The sequence below is a fragment of the Tachypleus tridentatus genome, chromosome 9 (genome assembly GCF_004210375.1).
Source record: "Tachypleus tridentatus isolate NWPU-2018 chromosome 9, ASM421037v1, whole genome shotgun sequence".
In the NCBI taxonomy this organism is placed as follows: Eukaryota; Metazoa; Arthropoda; class Merostomata; order Xiphosura; family Limulidae; genus Tachypleus; species Tachypleus tridentatus.
Genome location: NC_134833.1, coordinates 89,554,351 through 89,572,651, shown reverse-complemented (window position 1 = coordinate 89,572,651; position 18,301 = coordinate 89,554,351). Strand labels below are relative to the sequence as shown.

General features: G+C 34.2%; 1 protein-coding gene across 2 annotated transcripts; it reads left to right on the top strand.

Moving 5' to 3' along the window:
* Positions 1–4,007: 4,007 nt before the first annotated feature.
* On the top strand, positions 4,008–16,344 carry LOC143225709 (galactosylgalactosylxylosylprotein 3-beta-glucuronosyltransferase 2-like). 2 transcript variants are annotated; one of them, XM_076455587.1, is made up of 5 exons: positions 4,008–4,146; positions 4,488–4,580; positions 4,910–5,313; positions 8,316–8,606; positions 8,991–16,344. In XM_076455587.1, exons 2-5 carry the CDS (start codon positions 4,493–4,495, stop codon positions 9,120–9,122), a joined length of 915 nt encoding a protein of 304 aa, XP_076311702.1. In that variant the 5' UTR covers positions 4,008–4,146; positions 4,488–4,492; the 3' UTR covers positions 9,123–16,344. The 2 variants fall into 2 exon arrangements, with proteins under 2 accessions (XP_076311702.1, XP_076311703.1); XM_076455588.1 differs by having other exon boundaries at positions 4,072–4,205.
* The last annotated feature ends 1,957 nt before the right edge of the window (positions 16,345–18,301 follow it).

Sequence of the window (18,301 nt, the reverse complement as noted above, 5' to 3'; positions counted from 1 at the left end):
CATTCTGGATGCATCAGATTTTAACAGTTCTTCCAAGTCAATAGCAGCAAAAGAAAGAAATCGTGGTATTGGCAAAAGTTCTATATCGAAGAGAAAATTTCTCTTAAAACCTACACCTCTTTTGAGCAACCATTTTCCATTGACCATTTAAATGTGAAAGACCCTATTTCCTCAAACAGAAGCCTTTTTAAACTTAATAATATAACATTTCTAGTAAAGGACAATATACACTAAAGGAGATATAACAAATGCTGCAATAACAGTATCCTGCATTCACGGCACCAAAAGTGTTTCCCTTTTTGCTTAATATATCGATTATATGGAGTGATATTAATACCTTGCTGGCTGAGTTGTTCTAAGACGAGAGTGGACACATAGCGTAATGCAAAAATGAACAATCTCTACTCAATGCTAAACTCAAATACAATGTGTAAACTTGCTGTTATTTACACTGGATGATTACATTTACTAAATCGTAAGATTGATAACTGAAGATAAACTTTTACTAGAATATACTGATTAACTCGTATTCCAGATTAGATTGACCAAATACGTTGGCCTTCAGTTTACAAGAAACCTCACATTCACTCAAGGTAACCTGTTCTATCCACATGAATAGTCATTCTTGTTACAGCAAAGATGGGGCTGTAATTTCTACATATGCCTGAACGACTGAGAATATCGGTAATAGAATTTATACATTTTTGAAACAACAACAACAGAGAAACAGTGGTATACTTAGAATAAGTTTAAGTTGGTAGCATCCTCAACCAAGCATTATACGAAACTTGCACATATATAAAACAAATAATAAGTTCAGAAAAAATATTTCAATGTCACAAGAATATAGAAATACATGGTATATTAAAATATCACATCATTATAAAGTAGAGTTATCTAAAATTTATGCTGAAATAAGTTGCGCTTGTGAAAAACACTAGTTTTCATCATAAAATAAAAAGTTTAAATGTAGAAGACGGATTTTATATATAGAAACAATTTTCTCTGTTAACATGTGATATTTTTAATTTTTGTGTATTTTCTTATTATTTCTATGCATAGAAATTTGCAAAACTGGAAACAGCTATTGGAAACTAAAAACCTGCAAGGCAGTGAAGGAAGAAAGAATTGAAATTTTCAACCTAAATACTATTTTATGTGCACATTCAGGTACAGCCATCCATTATTCAGAACAACTGGCTAGAGGGAGGGAAGGTAATCACAACGCATTAATTACAGTCACAACGGCTTTGTCCATCTCTATGACTGAATAATAGGATTGACTATTTCTTCTGTAACATGTCCATAGCTGAAAGATGTTTAGTGACATCATACCTTGAACCCCGCGTTTCTCGATCTGCATCTTGACATATAAATTTCTATGCCACTTCTGCCCTTTAGAAAGTTTAATTCATTTGTTGAAATATGCACAAACCTTCAAGGACTACCTGTGCAAGTCATCCCAAATTTTGGAATGATAGAATGGAGGAAAAGCAGCTGGTCAACAACATCCACTGCCAACACTTATACAAGTCTTGTCACACTGAATAGTAGAATTTGACTGACACTCTTATACCACACCCACGAAATTTCTATTATAAAATTCAGTATACTAACCACTTGGCCACCCTCGGCCTAATTTTAGAAAGAATGAAAAACCAAATATTTTACTGATAGTATGCATGAATAAAGAAATAGACAGTTCTTTATTTGTAGGGTATATTTGTGAAAATTTGATAGGTAACATAAATTATGAGCACTTTCTATATGGACAGTAATTGTTATTTATAGAGATGCTTTAATCAAAGGAAAGTAAAGCATTAAAAAGAAAAACGACGAAGTGAACATTAAGTATAGACTTAATAAATCTTAAAGTAATTTATGGAACTGTATAACAGTTTTATTTTATACATCTTTGCATTTTAATGGAAAATAAAAATGTGAAAGGGTTTTATTACAATTTTTATAGTTGAAAATTCTTTAAAAAATTTAGATCCTTTTTTCAGCATGATTCTGTCATGAAAGAAAATTTTGAAATACTCGTCTGTTAACAATAAATATAAAAACTGAAACACTGTAAAAACAATTGTGTGTAGATGTTTATTGACGATAAGTCTGGAAAATTAGTGAACAATTTTAAAAAATAATATACTGTTACAATAGAGCAAGATTCTCGGTTTCGAAAAATAATATTGTTATAAAGTATATTTTACATGTATCTTATAAGTAAGCTAGAAATAGCTGTAGGTCGTAATATGATGATGTTAAGATAGGCCTAGAAATCTCTAAAGACTTCTAGATTATATAGCTAGTACATTTGAAGATAGATTATAAATACAAGATAGTTTCTTTAGGAATAGAACAAGGAATACACTCAAAAATTGGTGTTAGGTGTGTATGTGTGAGGAGGGGGTTGTTTCAAGAGTATATTGTGTTTAAAGGTAGTCAAGGAGAAGACAGTAGAGATAGACTGAACTGTTTGAGGATAGAAGGGTGAATTAGGAAGCAAATTTTTGTGCGTATATATACCTATGTGAGCTATCATGCTTCTTTGTACAAGTAAGTTGATTTTACGTTAATCATTGTGTTGTTAGTGATGTTTGAACGCCATTTGTAACGCAGAACTACAGCAATTTACGACATTATACAAATGCTTAAGCTTTTTTTTTTTTTTTAAATATTGGGCCCAGCATGACCAAGTGTGTTAAGGCGTGCGACTCGTAATCTGAGGGTCGCGGGTTCGCATTCCCGTCGCGCCAAACATGCCCGCCCTTTCAACCCTGGGGGCGTTATAATGTGACGATCAATCCCAATATTCGTTGGTAAAAGAGTAGCCCAAGAGTTGGCGGTGGGTGGTGATGACTAGCTACCTTCCCTCTAGTCTTACACTGCTAAATTAGGGACGGCTAGCACAGATAGCCCTCGAGTAGCTTTGTGCGAAATTCCAAAAACAAACAAACAAACACACATTTTTAAATACTAAGGAAGGAAATAAACTTATTTATGATTACTAGGAATAGTATTTCAATAATCTTCTTTGATGTATTCTTCAGCTGAAACTACCCAAATGGAAAAAAAATGATTGGTTGTGAGACTACAGATTGCCAGTTTCTTCTCTCAGATTACAGGGGTATTTATAACCTTAAGTTATGCGATAAATTTTTAGAATAGAAGAAAACGTACTGTAGTAGATAAGCATTTTCTATCTATAGATGCAAAGTGAAATTATAAACCGCCACAAGCACAAATTTTGTCCGGTGATTAGAAATTTATAACGTAAAAACCAAGTATTCGATTGCCTTCAGTAGACAAGGTAGATAGCCCAAAGTGGGTTTTATATGAGAAATCACACACGCTGATAAAAGATTAGGGATAATAAAGTACGTGTTATGAGATTTCAAAGATATTACAACAAACAATAACAAAGAAAAACTATGCATACTCAGAACAAACAAATAAGTTGTCATGTGGTTTACAATATTCATTTCCCATATCCATCTTTATTCTGTCATTCTAGAGAAGCTTTGCCTCATGCTTTCACAACCAGATAGGAGTAACTCAGCTCCAAGCTGAACATCACAGCATTTTATCAATAGGTATTACACGAATTCCAAGTCAGATGAGCGTATGGTGTTCGCTTAATTGGGTAAACACACGATGTCTTTCTATCACTTGAGCGCGTTCTACCCAATTACAGTCCTACTCATTCGAAACCAAGTCGGTCAGACTCTCAAATTTACTGCTTCGGATTTAAAATAACGGATTCAGGTTAATTGCGTATTAATTAGTTTCCATAGAAGTAAAAATACCAATGAAGATTAAAGGGTGGAAAATGAAAAAAAACAGAGAAGAAAAATATTACTTTTTAAAAACAAAATGCCCGAGAACTAGATAACACAAATATTTATGTATCGATGGCTTACAGCTTCCAAAATTAACACAACAATCATTCACCATCTGTTACAACCACCTGTTTCGAACACATCTGCGCTAGCTGTGGTGATGGATATAAATAGAGCCTGAAAAGTCGAGTCTTGAGTTTTTCGTTATTATTTTATCTGTAAGGAGTATCGAGAAGAGAGTTATTCTCCGATTTTTCTTATTAAATATTGTTTTAATCAATACTGTGAGTTTATCTGCCAAAAGGTAAAGTCACGAAAGCTGCTTTTCTTGTGCAGAACAATACTCAAGCGGGTAACATGTGTGTATGTATTTGTGTGCATGCAACAAAACGTAGCTTACTTGAAATTAAGTAGATGATATAAGTCTTTCAGTTATTTCATAGCAAAGCAAATATACGATTTATTGAAATTATTTAATTCCAGACAATATATTAACATAATTATAAACAGGATCAAAATAAGTGCCACAATGTTTTATTAAGTCCAAAGGTGAGGTAAGTCAGTAAAAATTGCAGTATTTCTTTTAATTTAATTCTGTTTTAAATTTTTGAAATAATGTTTTGTTTAAATTTCACTCATATGAAGGGAGAATGACCAAGGACACTTATTTGACCCCTTTGAAGCTGGCGTTACTGACAAGCACCACTCTTGTAATTATTTATTTCTTCATGGAACGAGGTAAATGGTCGTTTATTATTATTTAAATGTTCCGAATTTATAACATAAGCTAACGACATAAATTCTTATAAAAGGTATTTTACTGAAACCAAAGAAAGTAAGAATTTTTCAAAATAAAAAGAACAATACAATTAATATAACAATGAAAATATAAAAACAAAGAATAATTATCGTGTCAATGTTTTGTTGTTGCGGAGGTTTCCAGTTTTCCGTGTTTACTTATTGTGATTTTTCATTATGTATTAAACTATTCCAAAGATAAAGCTAATCTGAATAAGTATTTCGTAGTCTGAAAACTATTGGTGATGTTTCAACTTTCGATAAAACAGAACCGCGGTTACCGGAAAATGCACCCAAGCGAGGCTTCGTCACCCAGAGGAATATCTGTTCACTCCATGTTGTCACTCCCACGAACCCTCGACCTCCTCGTTTGGCCGACTTGACTCGTTTGTCGCAGACTCTTCGACAAGTTTCCAGCTTACATTGGGTGTTGGTGGATGACACCGAGACGCCATCAGTACAGGTTCAACAGCTTCTTCGTCATAGCAAAATAGAACACACCTATCTTACTTATCAAAAAAATGTTACTGATTGGGATTGCCCAGAAGGATTCAGGGACCCAAAAGGGCAACTTCGTCGTTTGGCCATTCAATGGATTGTTGAGCATGCGCATAATGGTTCAGTGATGTTTGTTTTGGAAGACAGTGTTGTTGATCTTCGACTCTTTGATGAGGTGAGTAGAGGAAATTATTCATAGTGAAATTAAGACAAATATATTGGATTTAGAATTATAACAGAGACGTATTTAAACTTTTAGAAGGTTTATTTAGTGTTATAATCAATATTTTGAAAAATATTTTGAGATTTTTAGATGTTTGGTGTAGCGCCTATCGTCAGTCCTGGAATATTCCCAGTCAAGTGTCGAAATAAGCTTGGTGAGTGAATCAGTGAAGTCTAGATAGAGAAACTTTTATCAGTTTTATTTTGTGTCACTTGGTGTTGCCAAAGATTGTCCTTTTAAATGAGCAGAAAGATGAATAGTTTGTTATTCACTATTCAAGAAGTTAATTCAGGAAAATGATTTGTAACTGAACCTAGTATGACACCTATGGTATCTTCCCATCATAGTCCATTAGACACTTGATTGGACAATGTTGAACTGATCAGTTAAAATATGAAGCTAGTGTTGGTAATTTGAGGTTGGAGTAGTCCTGGAAAGCCTTTCAACGACAGGTGGCAAAGCAGCAGCAGTAATTGTTGTAGAAGAAATAAGTTTCCTTATTACAAATTGGTATTGGCTTAATCTTTGCATTTAATAATTTATTTTCCAGGTGTTTTACATTATTGATGTCCTTTTCTTTATTTTTAAGCTCAGATATCCCTTGTGTAACTTTGCGAGAAATTCAAAAACAGACAAAACAAAAACAAATTCTTTATTTTTGACTTCATAAATTTTATCATTACAGCTTTTCCATACTTCCTCAATGTTATCATTGTAATCTCGCTGTACGTTTTCGACTGTTTTATCAATTTATCTGCAGTTAGATTAATTTTTGCTTTAATTCTTCTTTAAATAACATGTCCCTTTTTTGTAACTCCACCCTTAATATCATGTATCTTACTTCTTTAACTACATTTCATTTTTTAAAACTTATTTTTGGTCTAGTTTCAATAACTTTATCATCTTTAATAACACCCGGGTTTCACCATTTGGTTGCCATGTTCAACAATTGTAGTTTCGTACACAGTTCTATTTTATTTTCGCTAAATAACCTACTTCAGATATCAGTGTAGTAATGTTGTCCTTTCGTTGGTGGACTTTTTAATATTGTCTGATTAAAAGTTTAGTCTATGTACTGATAACAAATTAATTAAGTTCTTTCTTAACATTTCTACAAGCTTAATTACTGTGGTAAGTTGTAATCTGTAGGCCTAAGTATCTTTATAATCAAATTAAAACAGAAATACATCATGTGATGTGAAAAATAAATTTACTATACGCATTGTTGGAAAAGGGGCGGTATGCCATATTAACTTCTTTTCAGGATGGTCCTAAACCGTCCTGCTACCTTTTAGTAGATCGCAAGCTTCTCAGAAAGGAAGTATTTAATATACAATGAAAACATTTTAAAGCAGCAAATAATTGAGTGATAGAAACGATATTTTATTTTTCTAAAAATGCCGTGTAAGAGTGAGGCAAGAAAGAGATAAAATAGTACAACGATGGAGCTAATGAACCTTCTTGCTACAAGCTTGGTAGGTTTTGTTTGTTTGTTTTTGAATTTCGCACAAAGCTACTCGAGGGCTATCTGTGATAGCCGTCCCTAATTTAGCAGTGTAAGACTAGAGGGAAGGCAGCTAGTCATCACCACCCATCGCCAACTCTTGCTACTCTTTTACCAACGAATAGTGGGATTGACCGTAACATTATAACGCCCCCACGACTGAAAGGGCGAGCATGTTTGGCGCGAAGAAGATGCGAACTCGCGACCCTCAGATTACGAGTCGCACGCCTTAACACGCTTGGCCATGCCGGGGATCAGTTTGGAAGGTGTAATCCAATTTGTAACAGCAAAGTAACCATCAGAATTTCTATACTGTAACTTGTAACAGTATACATATGTTTATATTAAATCTTACTGCCCTTTGAACCATATTTATCTTGCAAATCTCACATAAAAGTTGTAAATTATTTGACGAATGTGAAGTTCACATTACAGTATTGAATTATGTAAGGCACAAGTTGCCCGCAAATTTACCTCTTGAATAATTTTTATTATTATCATTGTTTTTCAATATCTTACTTTAACTACCCTAATAACTTTCTAATTTTTACATTATAGTTACCTTTATAATAATAAATACAGAATAAAGATGGAAAACAAGAAATTTAGTTCTCAGTTTCAAAAAATTCCACAAGCTACCCCGCTTCATTTTTCTACATTTCAAGCACTGTTTGTGCACCTTTATGGCTGATCAGTTAATTAACTGAAACCAAAAGAAAAAGATAAAAACAATGTTTGACTTATTATCTATGCTTTACTATTCTACTTCGTAAGCTTATTTACTAATTTACTACCTCACCTGTATTTAAACTAATCCTTGATCTAGATATTTTGCAATGCCTTTCGTTGATTAATATTCCCGAATATTCTAGGACGAACTCTGAGTCCTGATGCTAAAGTTAACAATGAAGCCAGACACAGAGTGAAATGTGTGTGCATTTACTTTACGGTACTGTGTGCTATTATTTTTATTAGATTTTTCCAACTGTTCGATACTTATTATGCTGTTCCAGACTGTCTAAAAGCAATGCTTTATAGTTTGCAAAAAAATGTCATATTTACCCAAAGCGATTAGCGCTACTACGTATATGATTATTCCCATTACAAAATTGGTGAGGCTATAACATTAAGATATGGCCTAAATGAGTAATAAAGGCTCCTGCTATCGGCATCCTCGCACAAAGTGCAGTATTGTAACAACACTATTTCTCGTAGAACGAGTACTATGCATTCAAAAACAATAAAGGAACCTGTTTAGATTTTTTCACATTTTATAAACTACACGGCACATGCATACATGAAAATACATGGGGAAACATATTCTTAAGCAAATACTTTACTGTGACGTTCAACTATATAACTTGGTAGTCGAGGTGAAAATACAGAGAAGTTCTAATTATTGATTTAAATCACTTTTCTTCTCTTCTCTGTATTCTTTTTATTACCACAGGTTAAATCAACAAAAAACATATCTGTTTGGCCTGTCGGATTCACCTCACCAATTGGTATTAGCACTCCAATTGTTAGTAATGGCCACGCCAATGGATTTCATCCGCCTAGTTCCTTGTCGTCAAACAACATACCAGCAGACATGATGGGATATGCAGTTTCTGTTCAACTACTGCGTCAGAATCCTCAAGCGATCTTTTATTGTTCTGATGAAAGTCCAGAAGAACAGTTTCTGCAGCGTCTTGGAGCTGGATTTGATAATATTGAGCTGAAAGCACAGAACTGCACTGAAGTAAATATATGTATAACTATTATGAACACAATATCTTGTCTCTCGAAGTAAGGTGTATTTATTAATTTTAAGATGGAATAGAATAGAAACATAAAAGTCTATGAAGCCTTATCAATACGCCTAGCGTCCAGAATCTGGATTAAGGGCCAAAATTAACGTTAATAGAAGAAACAAATTTTAGTAAACCCCTATATAGAGTACACTTCATTGTTTTAAAATTTGTGCTTATTTTATTAAACCCAAATACCACAGAAAAGAATAAAAAGTAAATATTATATATATATTATATCTTAGCCAATAAAGTAGTTATAAGAAACATATCGACATCTTAAGAAACGTTTGAGTTCAATCACGTTATTTGTTTTCCCTCTATTTTTTTTTCAGATATACGTATGGCGAACCCGAACAAAAAAACTAAGATGGCCACAAAAAGTCAACATGAAGAAAGAACATAATCCCCAGTTTACAAATCTACCCACATTGTATCTCAATGTTCTGGAAAACAACAGACCCTAGAAAAACATCAAGTGATGAGGATTTTTTTTTCATCTTGTTAGTCAAACAACAAATAGCATGATTGTATGGTTAAAGAAATAATAACATTAGATGAACAGTTTGTGGACACTTGTGCAAAGCTACTCACAGGCTATCTGTGTAGATGTCTCTCTTTTTGAAGTGATGGAAAAGAGGGAAGGAAGCTAGTCAACACCACTATTCAGCCCTCCTCCGTTTATAGGCTACGCTAATCAAATAGTGGGGTTTATCACCACTCTGATAATTATCTTACGGGTTCCAAGAACACAGTGCTATGTTTTCTTGCGATAAGAGGGCGGAATCACGAAACGATAGTTCAGTGCCAATCACTGAGCTACACTCGACACAATCAATGGAACAGATTTGCTTTCACATCTGTATAATTTAAAAAACTTACACAAACAGAGTTTGAGTAGAAGTAGCGTGAATCGAGTAACATGTCATTATACAGACAAGTATGAAATTAGACTAAAGATAGTGCAAGAAATGTTGATGAAGATACTTTCACAGGATATTTTGTTTGTTTTGAATTTCACATCAAGTTACACGACAAATATCTACGCTAGCCGTCCCTAATTTAGCAGTGTAAGACTAGAGAGAAGGCAACTAGTCATCACCACCCACCGCTAACTCTTGGGCTAACCTTTTACCAACGAATAGTGAGATTAATCGTCATATTACAGAGATGTAAGCAGTATCGTACATTCTAACAAGTGTCACCATGTCTTGGGAATTCACATAGAACTTCGCTAGGGGACATTTGTTACCATTTAGCACATTCATGTGATCCAGGAATAAAAACATAGAATTTTTTTACAAGTGAGCCTTTTTCAGTTTAGGTATAGGTTTCACAGTATCGACAAGGACAAGATTTAAACGGTGCACGTGACGATGTACACACATAGCATGCTTTGCTAGTGCTTTCATCGTGGTTGTAACGCCTGAGCGTTTTGTACTTATAAGAACAGTTATATCGTAAGCTTGACCAACAAGATATCCGTTTAATTAAGTCCAGCCGACTTAAGACAATTAACTATTGTGTTAACGATTCCTTCTGCTACTTTGGAAACAAAACTCACGTGCACTTTGCCCTCACGATAGTATCTGAGAACCAATGGAATCTGCTCAATATATATATATATACGACGTTTTTAACCCTAATATACAATTATTACAAATTGTCCACCTCCAACTTTTGGGCTACTCTTTTACTAACGAATAGTGGGATTAACCACAATCACATTATAAAGCCCCCACGGTTGAAAGAACTAGCATGTTTGGTGTGACGAGGATCCGAACCCGCAACACTCAGATTGCGAGTCAAGCGCCCTAACCACCTGACCATGCCGAGCCGAAAGTGAAAGGAGGTGGATAATTTGTATTGAGCAGATTCCATTTGTACAAAAGTTAAGTTTCTTCTCCACTCCAACTCGAATGTCTTTAGAAATGTTTGCTACACAGAAAAAAGAAAAAGAAAATTTATTTGTTTGTTTAGAATTTCCAAAGACATTTGAGTTGAATGAGAAACTTAACTTTTGTACGAACAGAAAGATCCATCCCTCGCAAATAATTTAATTATCGTAAACAATATATAGTTAATCTATTCTCGTTAATGTTGGTTAAGAGATAAAGAATGATAAAATTAGTTTCTTTTTTCTTTTCTTTGAAAACAGCGGCAAATAATTGCATATAATACTCTCCGAATTATGTAAGTATAGAATCAACGAGTCAGAAAGCAAGTTATTTTAAATTACTTAAAGCAATCTTTACTGAAGTTACACTGCATTTTGAAAAAGAAACGCTCCAAAAAACAACGATACATTATATACGCTATGATATCATATAATATTATGTTAGAACATCAGTTGAATAGGTTTTGATTATTATACTTTATTTTTTTATTTAATGTCTCGAAATTAAATGAAAGGTTGGCTAATCGCATTTTGATTCTTTTAGCATATTCCAAACCGTTTTCGATTATTTCACATATATATATATTCATATACATACTGCTGATTAAAAATGTAAATATGTTAACAGAAAAGTTGAATTGTTGATATTCTTCTTTCTGTGGTACAATGTTGTTTGTTGGTATCTAAGTAGAAACCTACACAATAAGCTATATGTATTGTGCGCACCACAGGTATCGAAACCTAATTTTTAGAGATAGTCTGTAGACTTACTGCTGTTCCACATATATGAGAAGTAAAATAATGGGGAGAAATTATTTAATTTTCAATGTTGTGAGTTAAAATGTTCAACTTAACATGTACAAGTTTAGGCCAGGTTAAAAGATTCGTTTACTTCTGCTTGACTTTCGATGTTAAAACTACTTTCTCTCACTCCAAGACTACTCTTTGTTCAGTTTTTTTAACTCATAAAAGAATTTCGACTTAATAAAGTAAAGATTAGCTTTTTGTTAGCTTATGAAGCTTTTCGTGGATAACATCATATTTTATCTGTGTAAAGCTTTAGTGTTAACAAGAGTGTGTCCAGAAGGGTGGGCTTGGAGGCTTCAACCTCCAAAGTTTTCAGCACTAATATAAAATTAATTACAGATGGATACAATAAGTCGTTACGCGCGTATCTATTTTAAACTCTTATCAACATATAAGCTCCCCAGACCCCCTTCCCACTTTCCAACTCATGTCTACGCCTTTGGCTTTGGTTAAGTTTGTTAAATTTTGTTTTCAGTCAGTTTCAGATTAAGTAATACTTTTGATCAGTGACGGCTCGTCACGTTCTAAATCATTCTTTTTTTCTGTACTGTTAATTTGAGTGTGTGTTTTCCATCGAGGGAAGTCGAATGTTAATTTGAGAAGCGCGTCATTCGAATACTACTACTATAGTTTTATATATTATTATTTATAGAATTATGATTTACCTCTGGCCCCACGCTAGTACAGCGTTAGTCTTTGGATTCACAACGCTAAAATCAGCGGTTCGATTCCCCTTGGTAGGCTCCGCAGATAGCCCGATGTGGCTTTGCTATAAGAAAATACACGTTACCTCGGACTTGTTGAATATTTTCAAACGGACAACTCGGCTCTTCTGTAAATTCACATGAATCTAATTAATAAAATATTAATAATTAATATTTACACTGCTAAACTAGAGACGGCTAGCGCAGATAGCCCTCGTGCGAAATTCAAAACAAACTTTTCAGTCGTGAGGGCTTTATAACGTGACAGTCAGTCCCACTATTCGTTGGTGAAAGCGTAGCCCGAGAGTTGGTGATGGGTGGTGATCACTAGCTACCTTCGCTCTAGTCTGTTACTGCTACATTAGGGATCGGCTAGCGCAGATAGTTCTCTTGTGGTTTTGCGTAAATTCAAACGATTTTTTTTAAAACAGATACGTAGCACTTTCAACTTATAATACCTATTAACGGAGTTTAAAATTTTTACTTTCCTGAGGAAATCAAGTTTCATTAGTGGAAATCAGCAGAGAGATTTGGTATTCTGTATTCGAAACTATCTGTACCAGATAGTTAGGGCATTTGACTCATAATTATGAAGGTATCAGGTTTGTTTGTTTGTTTTGAATTTCGCGCAAAGCTACTCGATAGCTATCTGCGCTAGCCGCCTAATTTAGCAATATGAGACTAGAGGGAAGGCAGCTAGTCACCATCACCAACAGCCAACTGTTGGGCTACTCTTTTACCAAGAAACAGTGGGATTGACCGTAACAATATAACGTTCCCACGGCTGAAAGGACGAGCATGTTTGGTGTGACGGGGATTCGAACTCGCGACCCTCAGATTACGAGTCATGCCGGGCCAGGTCGCGGGTTTGAATCCCCGTTTCACCAAACATGCTTGTCCTTTTAGCTATCGAGGTAAAGTAAAGTTTCGGTGAATCTCCCTATTCGTAGGTGAAAAAGTAGCCTAAGAGTTGATGGTGATGACTAATTGTCTTCTTTCTAGTCTTTCACTACTAAATTAGGGACGGCTAGCGCAGATAGACCTCATGTAGTTTTGCGTAAAATTCATAGCAAACCAAATCCGTACAGGAAATTACTGAATTGTCGTTTATTTCCCGCCAATTTGCGGGAAATAAGACCAATATGTTAATTATCTAAACCACAACGACCTTATTTTACGATGCACTAACACTGTGTGCGAAAATACGTCCTTTATTTTTTCGAAGTTTGGCAGAGCCTGGAAGCAGGTGGACAGTATTTTTTCAATCAGTGGAGTCGCAATTGAAAACATGCAGTAGTCGCAATATCGTTTTTTAATGTTTGTTTTCATTCCAATACAAATATAAATAAATAATTTCATTATTTTACCAGATTTATATGTTACCATTGGGTCAAAATAAATTAAAATTTATTTAGTACGGAGTTCAATTTTCTTTGTTGATTTCCAGCAATCATGTTTTTCGAGGGAAATTATCTAAGAAATGTGACGGAAAGTGAAAAAAAAATCTTCCCACGAGGGAAGTTAACTTTTCTGGAACATTTCACCCTCTGTTTGTTTGTTGGAATTTCGCACAACGCTACTCGAGGGCTATCTGTGCTAGCCGTCTCTAATTTAGTAGTGTAAGACTAGAGGGAAGGCAGCTAGTCATCACCACCCACCGCCAACTCTTGGGCTACTCTTTTACCAACGAATAGTGGGATTGACCGTCACATTATAACGCCCCCACGGCTGGGAGGGCGAGCATGTTTGGCGCGACTCGGGCGTGAACTCGCGACCCTCAGATTACGAAGCGCACGCCTTAACGCGCTAGGCCATGCCAGGCCTATTTCACCCTCTAACACAGCTGCTTTGTGACGTTCAGATATAACTTGCAGTAATTTGTGCAGTCAGTACTTTAGGATTTTCAATTAAAATAGACTTAATCAAATTCGATCTCTTTAGCACTTGTCACTATTTAGCTCTTTCTATTAATATGCTGTATATGTATATAACATTATATAACTTCATAAATGTTTATTAAAACATATCCAGTAAACTTCATAGGAAACATATTACTAGTTATGCGATTTTGTTGTTATACATTTATTGGAAGTCTTCAGTGGTACAGCAGTATGTTTGCGGACTTAAATTCTAGAGACCATGTTTCGATACCCTTGTTGGGCAGCGCACAAAATTCTTTGCTCCTTTCAAAGTAAGCACAAAGCTACACAAAGAATTTTATTGTGAACCCTGTCAAAACTTACTGTGTATTTGTCCTTCAATATATTTTGTTCGTTTCAGAATTATCGCGAATAGCTACACGATGGAATTTTTCGCATAATCGTCCTTACTTTACGAGAGAGAACATCTAGTCAACAGCCACATCGTCAACTCTAGAACCATTTGCAATAGTGAAATTTAACTGGGACTCTTGTAGCTTACCCATGGCTCCAAATGGCGGGGCCCGGCATGGCCAAGCGTGTTAAGGCGTTCGATTCATAATTCGAGGGTCGCGGATTCGAATACCGGTCGCACCAAACATGCTCGCCCTTTTAGCCGTGGGGGTGTTATAATGTGACGGTCAATCCAACTTTCGTTGGTAAAAGAGTAGCTCAAGAGTTGGCGGAGGGTGGTGATGACTAGCTGCCTTCCCTCTAGTCTTACACTGCTAAATTAGGGACGGCTAGCGCAGATAGCCCTTGAGTAGCTTTGCGCGAAATTCAAAACAAACAAATACACAACGCAAATATATATTTATCGGTATTTAACAAGAAACGCCACAAGTTGTGGTTGGGTATAATTTTGTCACAGGTATATACGTATGTCATTACAACGAATTTTGTAACCATGTTTTTCCAGCAACTCACTATACTTTAATAGGGATTATAGGCACACTTTTCATTAACATAAGTGTATCTTGATAAAAATATAATAACGTTTCTCTGAGATGTTATAGTACTTCATAATATTTCTTGTTCTTTCAATTTTCTGTCTCATTCCTGTAAATTTCTTCTTGAGTTTATTTTTAGTTGTCTTATCATCTCTAGAAAAGTTCAATCTCTATTCTGGATGTGGTTGCCACGTTGAAATTGCGCTAAGTTATATATTTTTTTACCTAAACAATCCCACTTTAGACATCAGTATTGTAATGTGTTTTTATTGTGTATGTTCTTTTGTATTACTTAGTGGAAATAATGTGAAGTCTAGTTCACATAATGATATGAATTTAGTTTATTTCTTCCTCAGTATTTACTACAGGCTACTATCATTTATACATAGGTCTAAACCTAATATCATCATGTTATCATTTTTTTCTTGCCAAATATAAATGAAAAATAGTTTACAAAACTAAATTTCTTTTCGTTGTCTAGTTTTGTGTTTGTTTTAAATCTCATTTGAGACAACCTAGGAAAGTTCACTTTCAAACTTTATAGTTAACGGTACAAAAATGATTTATCTGATAGGAAGATAATACTTTTAAAATCATATATCAATAAATGCAACGTAGCTCCACCTTAAGGAATGTAATCAATATAACATTGGAATAGTTACAACTTATAGCATGTATTTTAATGTATGAGTTGTTTTTTTCCACTGCAAAGACTAATGTTTTTCTGAACTCACACTTTTCAAAATATACATACCGTGTGACATTATTTCATTTTTTAGCAATCTCCATAGGGACTGAATCTTGCCAGAAACGGATTCCAAAACATTCATTGTAATAACATTAATTACAAATATTAATAATTGTACCAAAATATGGTGACACAAGAAATCTAGTACATTATAGTCAGCTCGAAGCATTTCATAAGATTCTTTATTAGTTTGGGACGTGTTATGCTGTACTAAGCAATCGAGCTGAAAAATCTTATTTTAAAGGCATAATAAAGGTTATTTGGCTATTCCATTTTTATTGACTACCTTATTGAGAAAATCACATTGATAAGGATTGAGAAATGGCTAGTACAATGGACTGTAGAGAGTTTGGATAAGAAAAAGCAAAAGGCTGTTATTAATTTAATCCTGTCAAACTATATTTCTTTACAAATACAGTGCCTCATGAGATAGTGCTCAGGTATTGTCTTTTTCTTATTTGCATTAATGTTACTGATAATGGCATAATTACTAAAGTATCTCTAAACTGAAGATGTTGGGCTAATACAGCACAGTTCTATTCAGTTGCAAGGTGAATAAATACTTAACAAATTACCTTTACATTAAATTAAATACATGGTAAAACTGTTGGGTTACCATAATTTGGATTGTAAGCTTAATATAATTGGAAACACATCCAATAATCTGAATAAAATATTCCTGGCGTATTACTGTGGTGTAGTTCTTTCATTATAGGGGTCTTTAAATTATATAGTGAAAATAATTCAATGTCCAGTCTATGTTATTATAATAAATTACACTAATTCATCCTTTAACATTTTTACAAACTAAAACTTTTGTACACATCTACAAACTATGATGCAGCCTTTGTAGGCCTGTATTAGTAATGACTAATGCAAAGCAAATTAACTTAGCTAAAAAGCTGTAAATAATATCCCAACTATAGCTTATATTGTATAAAACTGCCTCCTACCTAGATCGTGAAAAACAATGAAGTGGTCTCAACTATATATCTGAGCTCCTCAGTACGTGTTCTTTGCCGGAGGTGTTTCACCAAAACCATTCAAATCAATGCATATTCCTACTATTGAATCCAAGGTATCTCTCATGGGTATGAAGTAAAAACTCTAGCAATGTTCCGATTGGAAGTTTTATTAAGGTGACTTAATATTTTACAAGCGTCAATAAGTACGAATTACCTGTACTTGTGTAATTTTAAAATCAGATAAATAATTACAATACAACGCTTTACGTTTTCATATTTAGAAGAAATCTTTGATATTTATGCACCTGTTAAAAGTCATGTTGTAATACATTATAGTACCAATATTAGGCACTAGATGGAACATCATTCCTTTAGCATTCATCACTCTGTGTCGAAATCTTTCGTTTACGACAAAGTCTTTTTCTGTTTACAGATATATTTATATTCGTTGTTCTGCACACTTCTCTAATCACGTATCTTGGGAAATTTATTTGTATCCTTTAAGATATTTTATAATTTTAAATAGGATACACATGCTAGCTTTACCGTTTGTCTGTTCGACACAATATACGCTCAATATCCTCGAGGATGTATATTTGGCCCGTGGCTCACTTTAGCTTTCCCCTAGTTATTTTCTTATTCCTGTCGTGTTCAGTTGATGACTCCAGTTACTACTTGTTTTGTCTTTTGTACTCTTGTTTTTCATTCACTTTCTAAGCACATCTCTAAATTATTCAGACTATAGAATTTATAATTATTTACTTGATATTTCGGATCAAATTAGATAAAAATATTTAGTATGATACATTGCAATAGTAATCTATTTCTACGGCATAACTAATTATCCTGTAAATTTATGATAAACAATTTATCATTTACTGTCACTATGTTTTAGCCTTTTGTGATAAATATTTTTCATAGCGGTAGAAATTCTCTTTTTCTCTTTGTCTAACGCAAAAAAAAATTGTATTTTTTCTTTTTCTAGCTGTAAAAGTCCCATAAAATAAATTCAGTGTTCATTCTCTGTAAAATACACAAGAGGCTGGCTGGTTCCCAGCGTTCTTCTCTCAGAATAAAGTAAATCTTCTTGTATGTGAATGTCAAAGATTTATAAATCACGAAATGACCGTGAATCAGACTTCAGATTTGTATAATGTGTATAACACTTTTTAATGTTATTTTTTCACCCCACTAAATGGCTCGGCATGGTTCGGTGGTTAAGGTAACCTGAGAGTCACGGATTCGAATGTCCGTCACACCAAACATCCTCGCCCTTTCAGCCGTGGTGGCATTTTAATGTGACGGTCAATCCCACTATTTGTTGGTAAAAGAGTAGCCCAAGAGTTGGCTGTGGGTGTTGATGACTATATGTCTACCATCTAGTCCTAAACTGCTAAATTAGGGATGGCTAGAGCAGATAGTCTTCATGTAGCCTTGTGTGAAATTCAAAACAAGCCAAATCACCCTACTAAATACTAATCATGTTTCACAACTGTGCAAAAAAAAAAAAAAAGATAAATCGAATTTTTACTTTTTTTTTCTCTAGCACAAATTTGTTTCAAACAATACTACAACAGAAAAAACAATTTATTTAAATTTATAAATCAGTTACAAAGAATTCGCAAGGTCATGGAATTCTTTTACTTTCGGAAAGTA

Coding starts and splice junctions, on each gene's coding strand:
- LOC143225709 (XM_076455587.1), top strand. CDS start 4,493: ATGACCAAGGACACTTATTTGACCCCTTTGAAGCTGGCGTTACTGACA. Junction 4,581..4,909: donor TTATTTCTTCATGGAACGAG/GTAAATGGTCGT, acceptor TCGATAAAACAG/AACCGCGGTTACCGGAAAAT. Junction 5,314..8,315: donor ATCTTCGACTCTTTGATGAG/GTGAGTAGAGGA, acceptor TTATTACCACAG/GTTAAATCAACAAAAAACAT.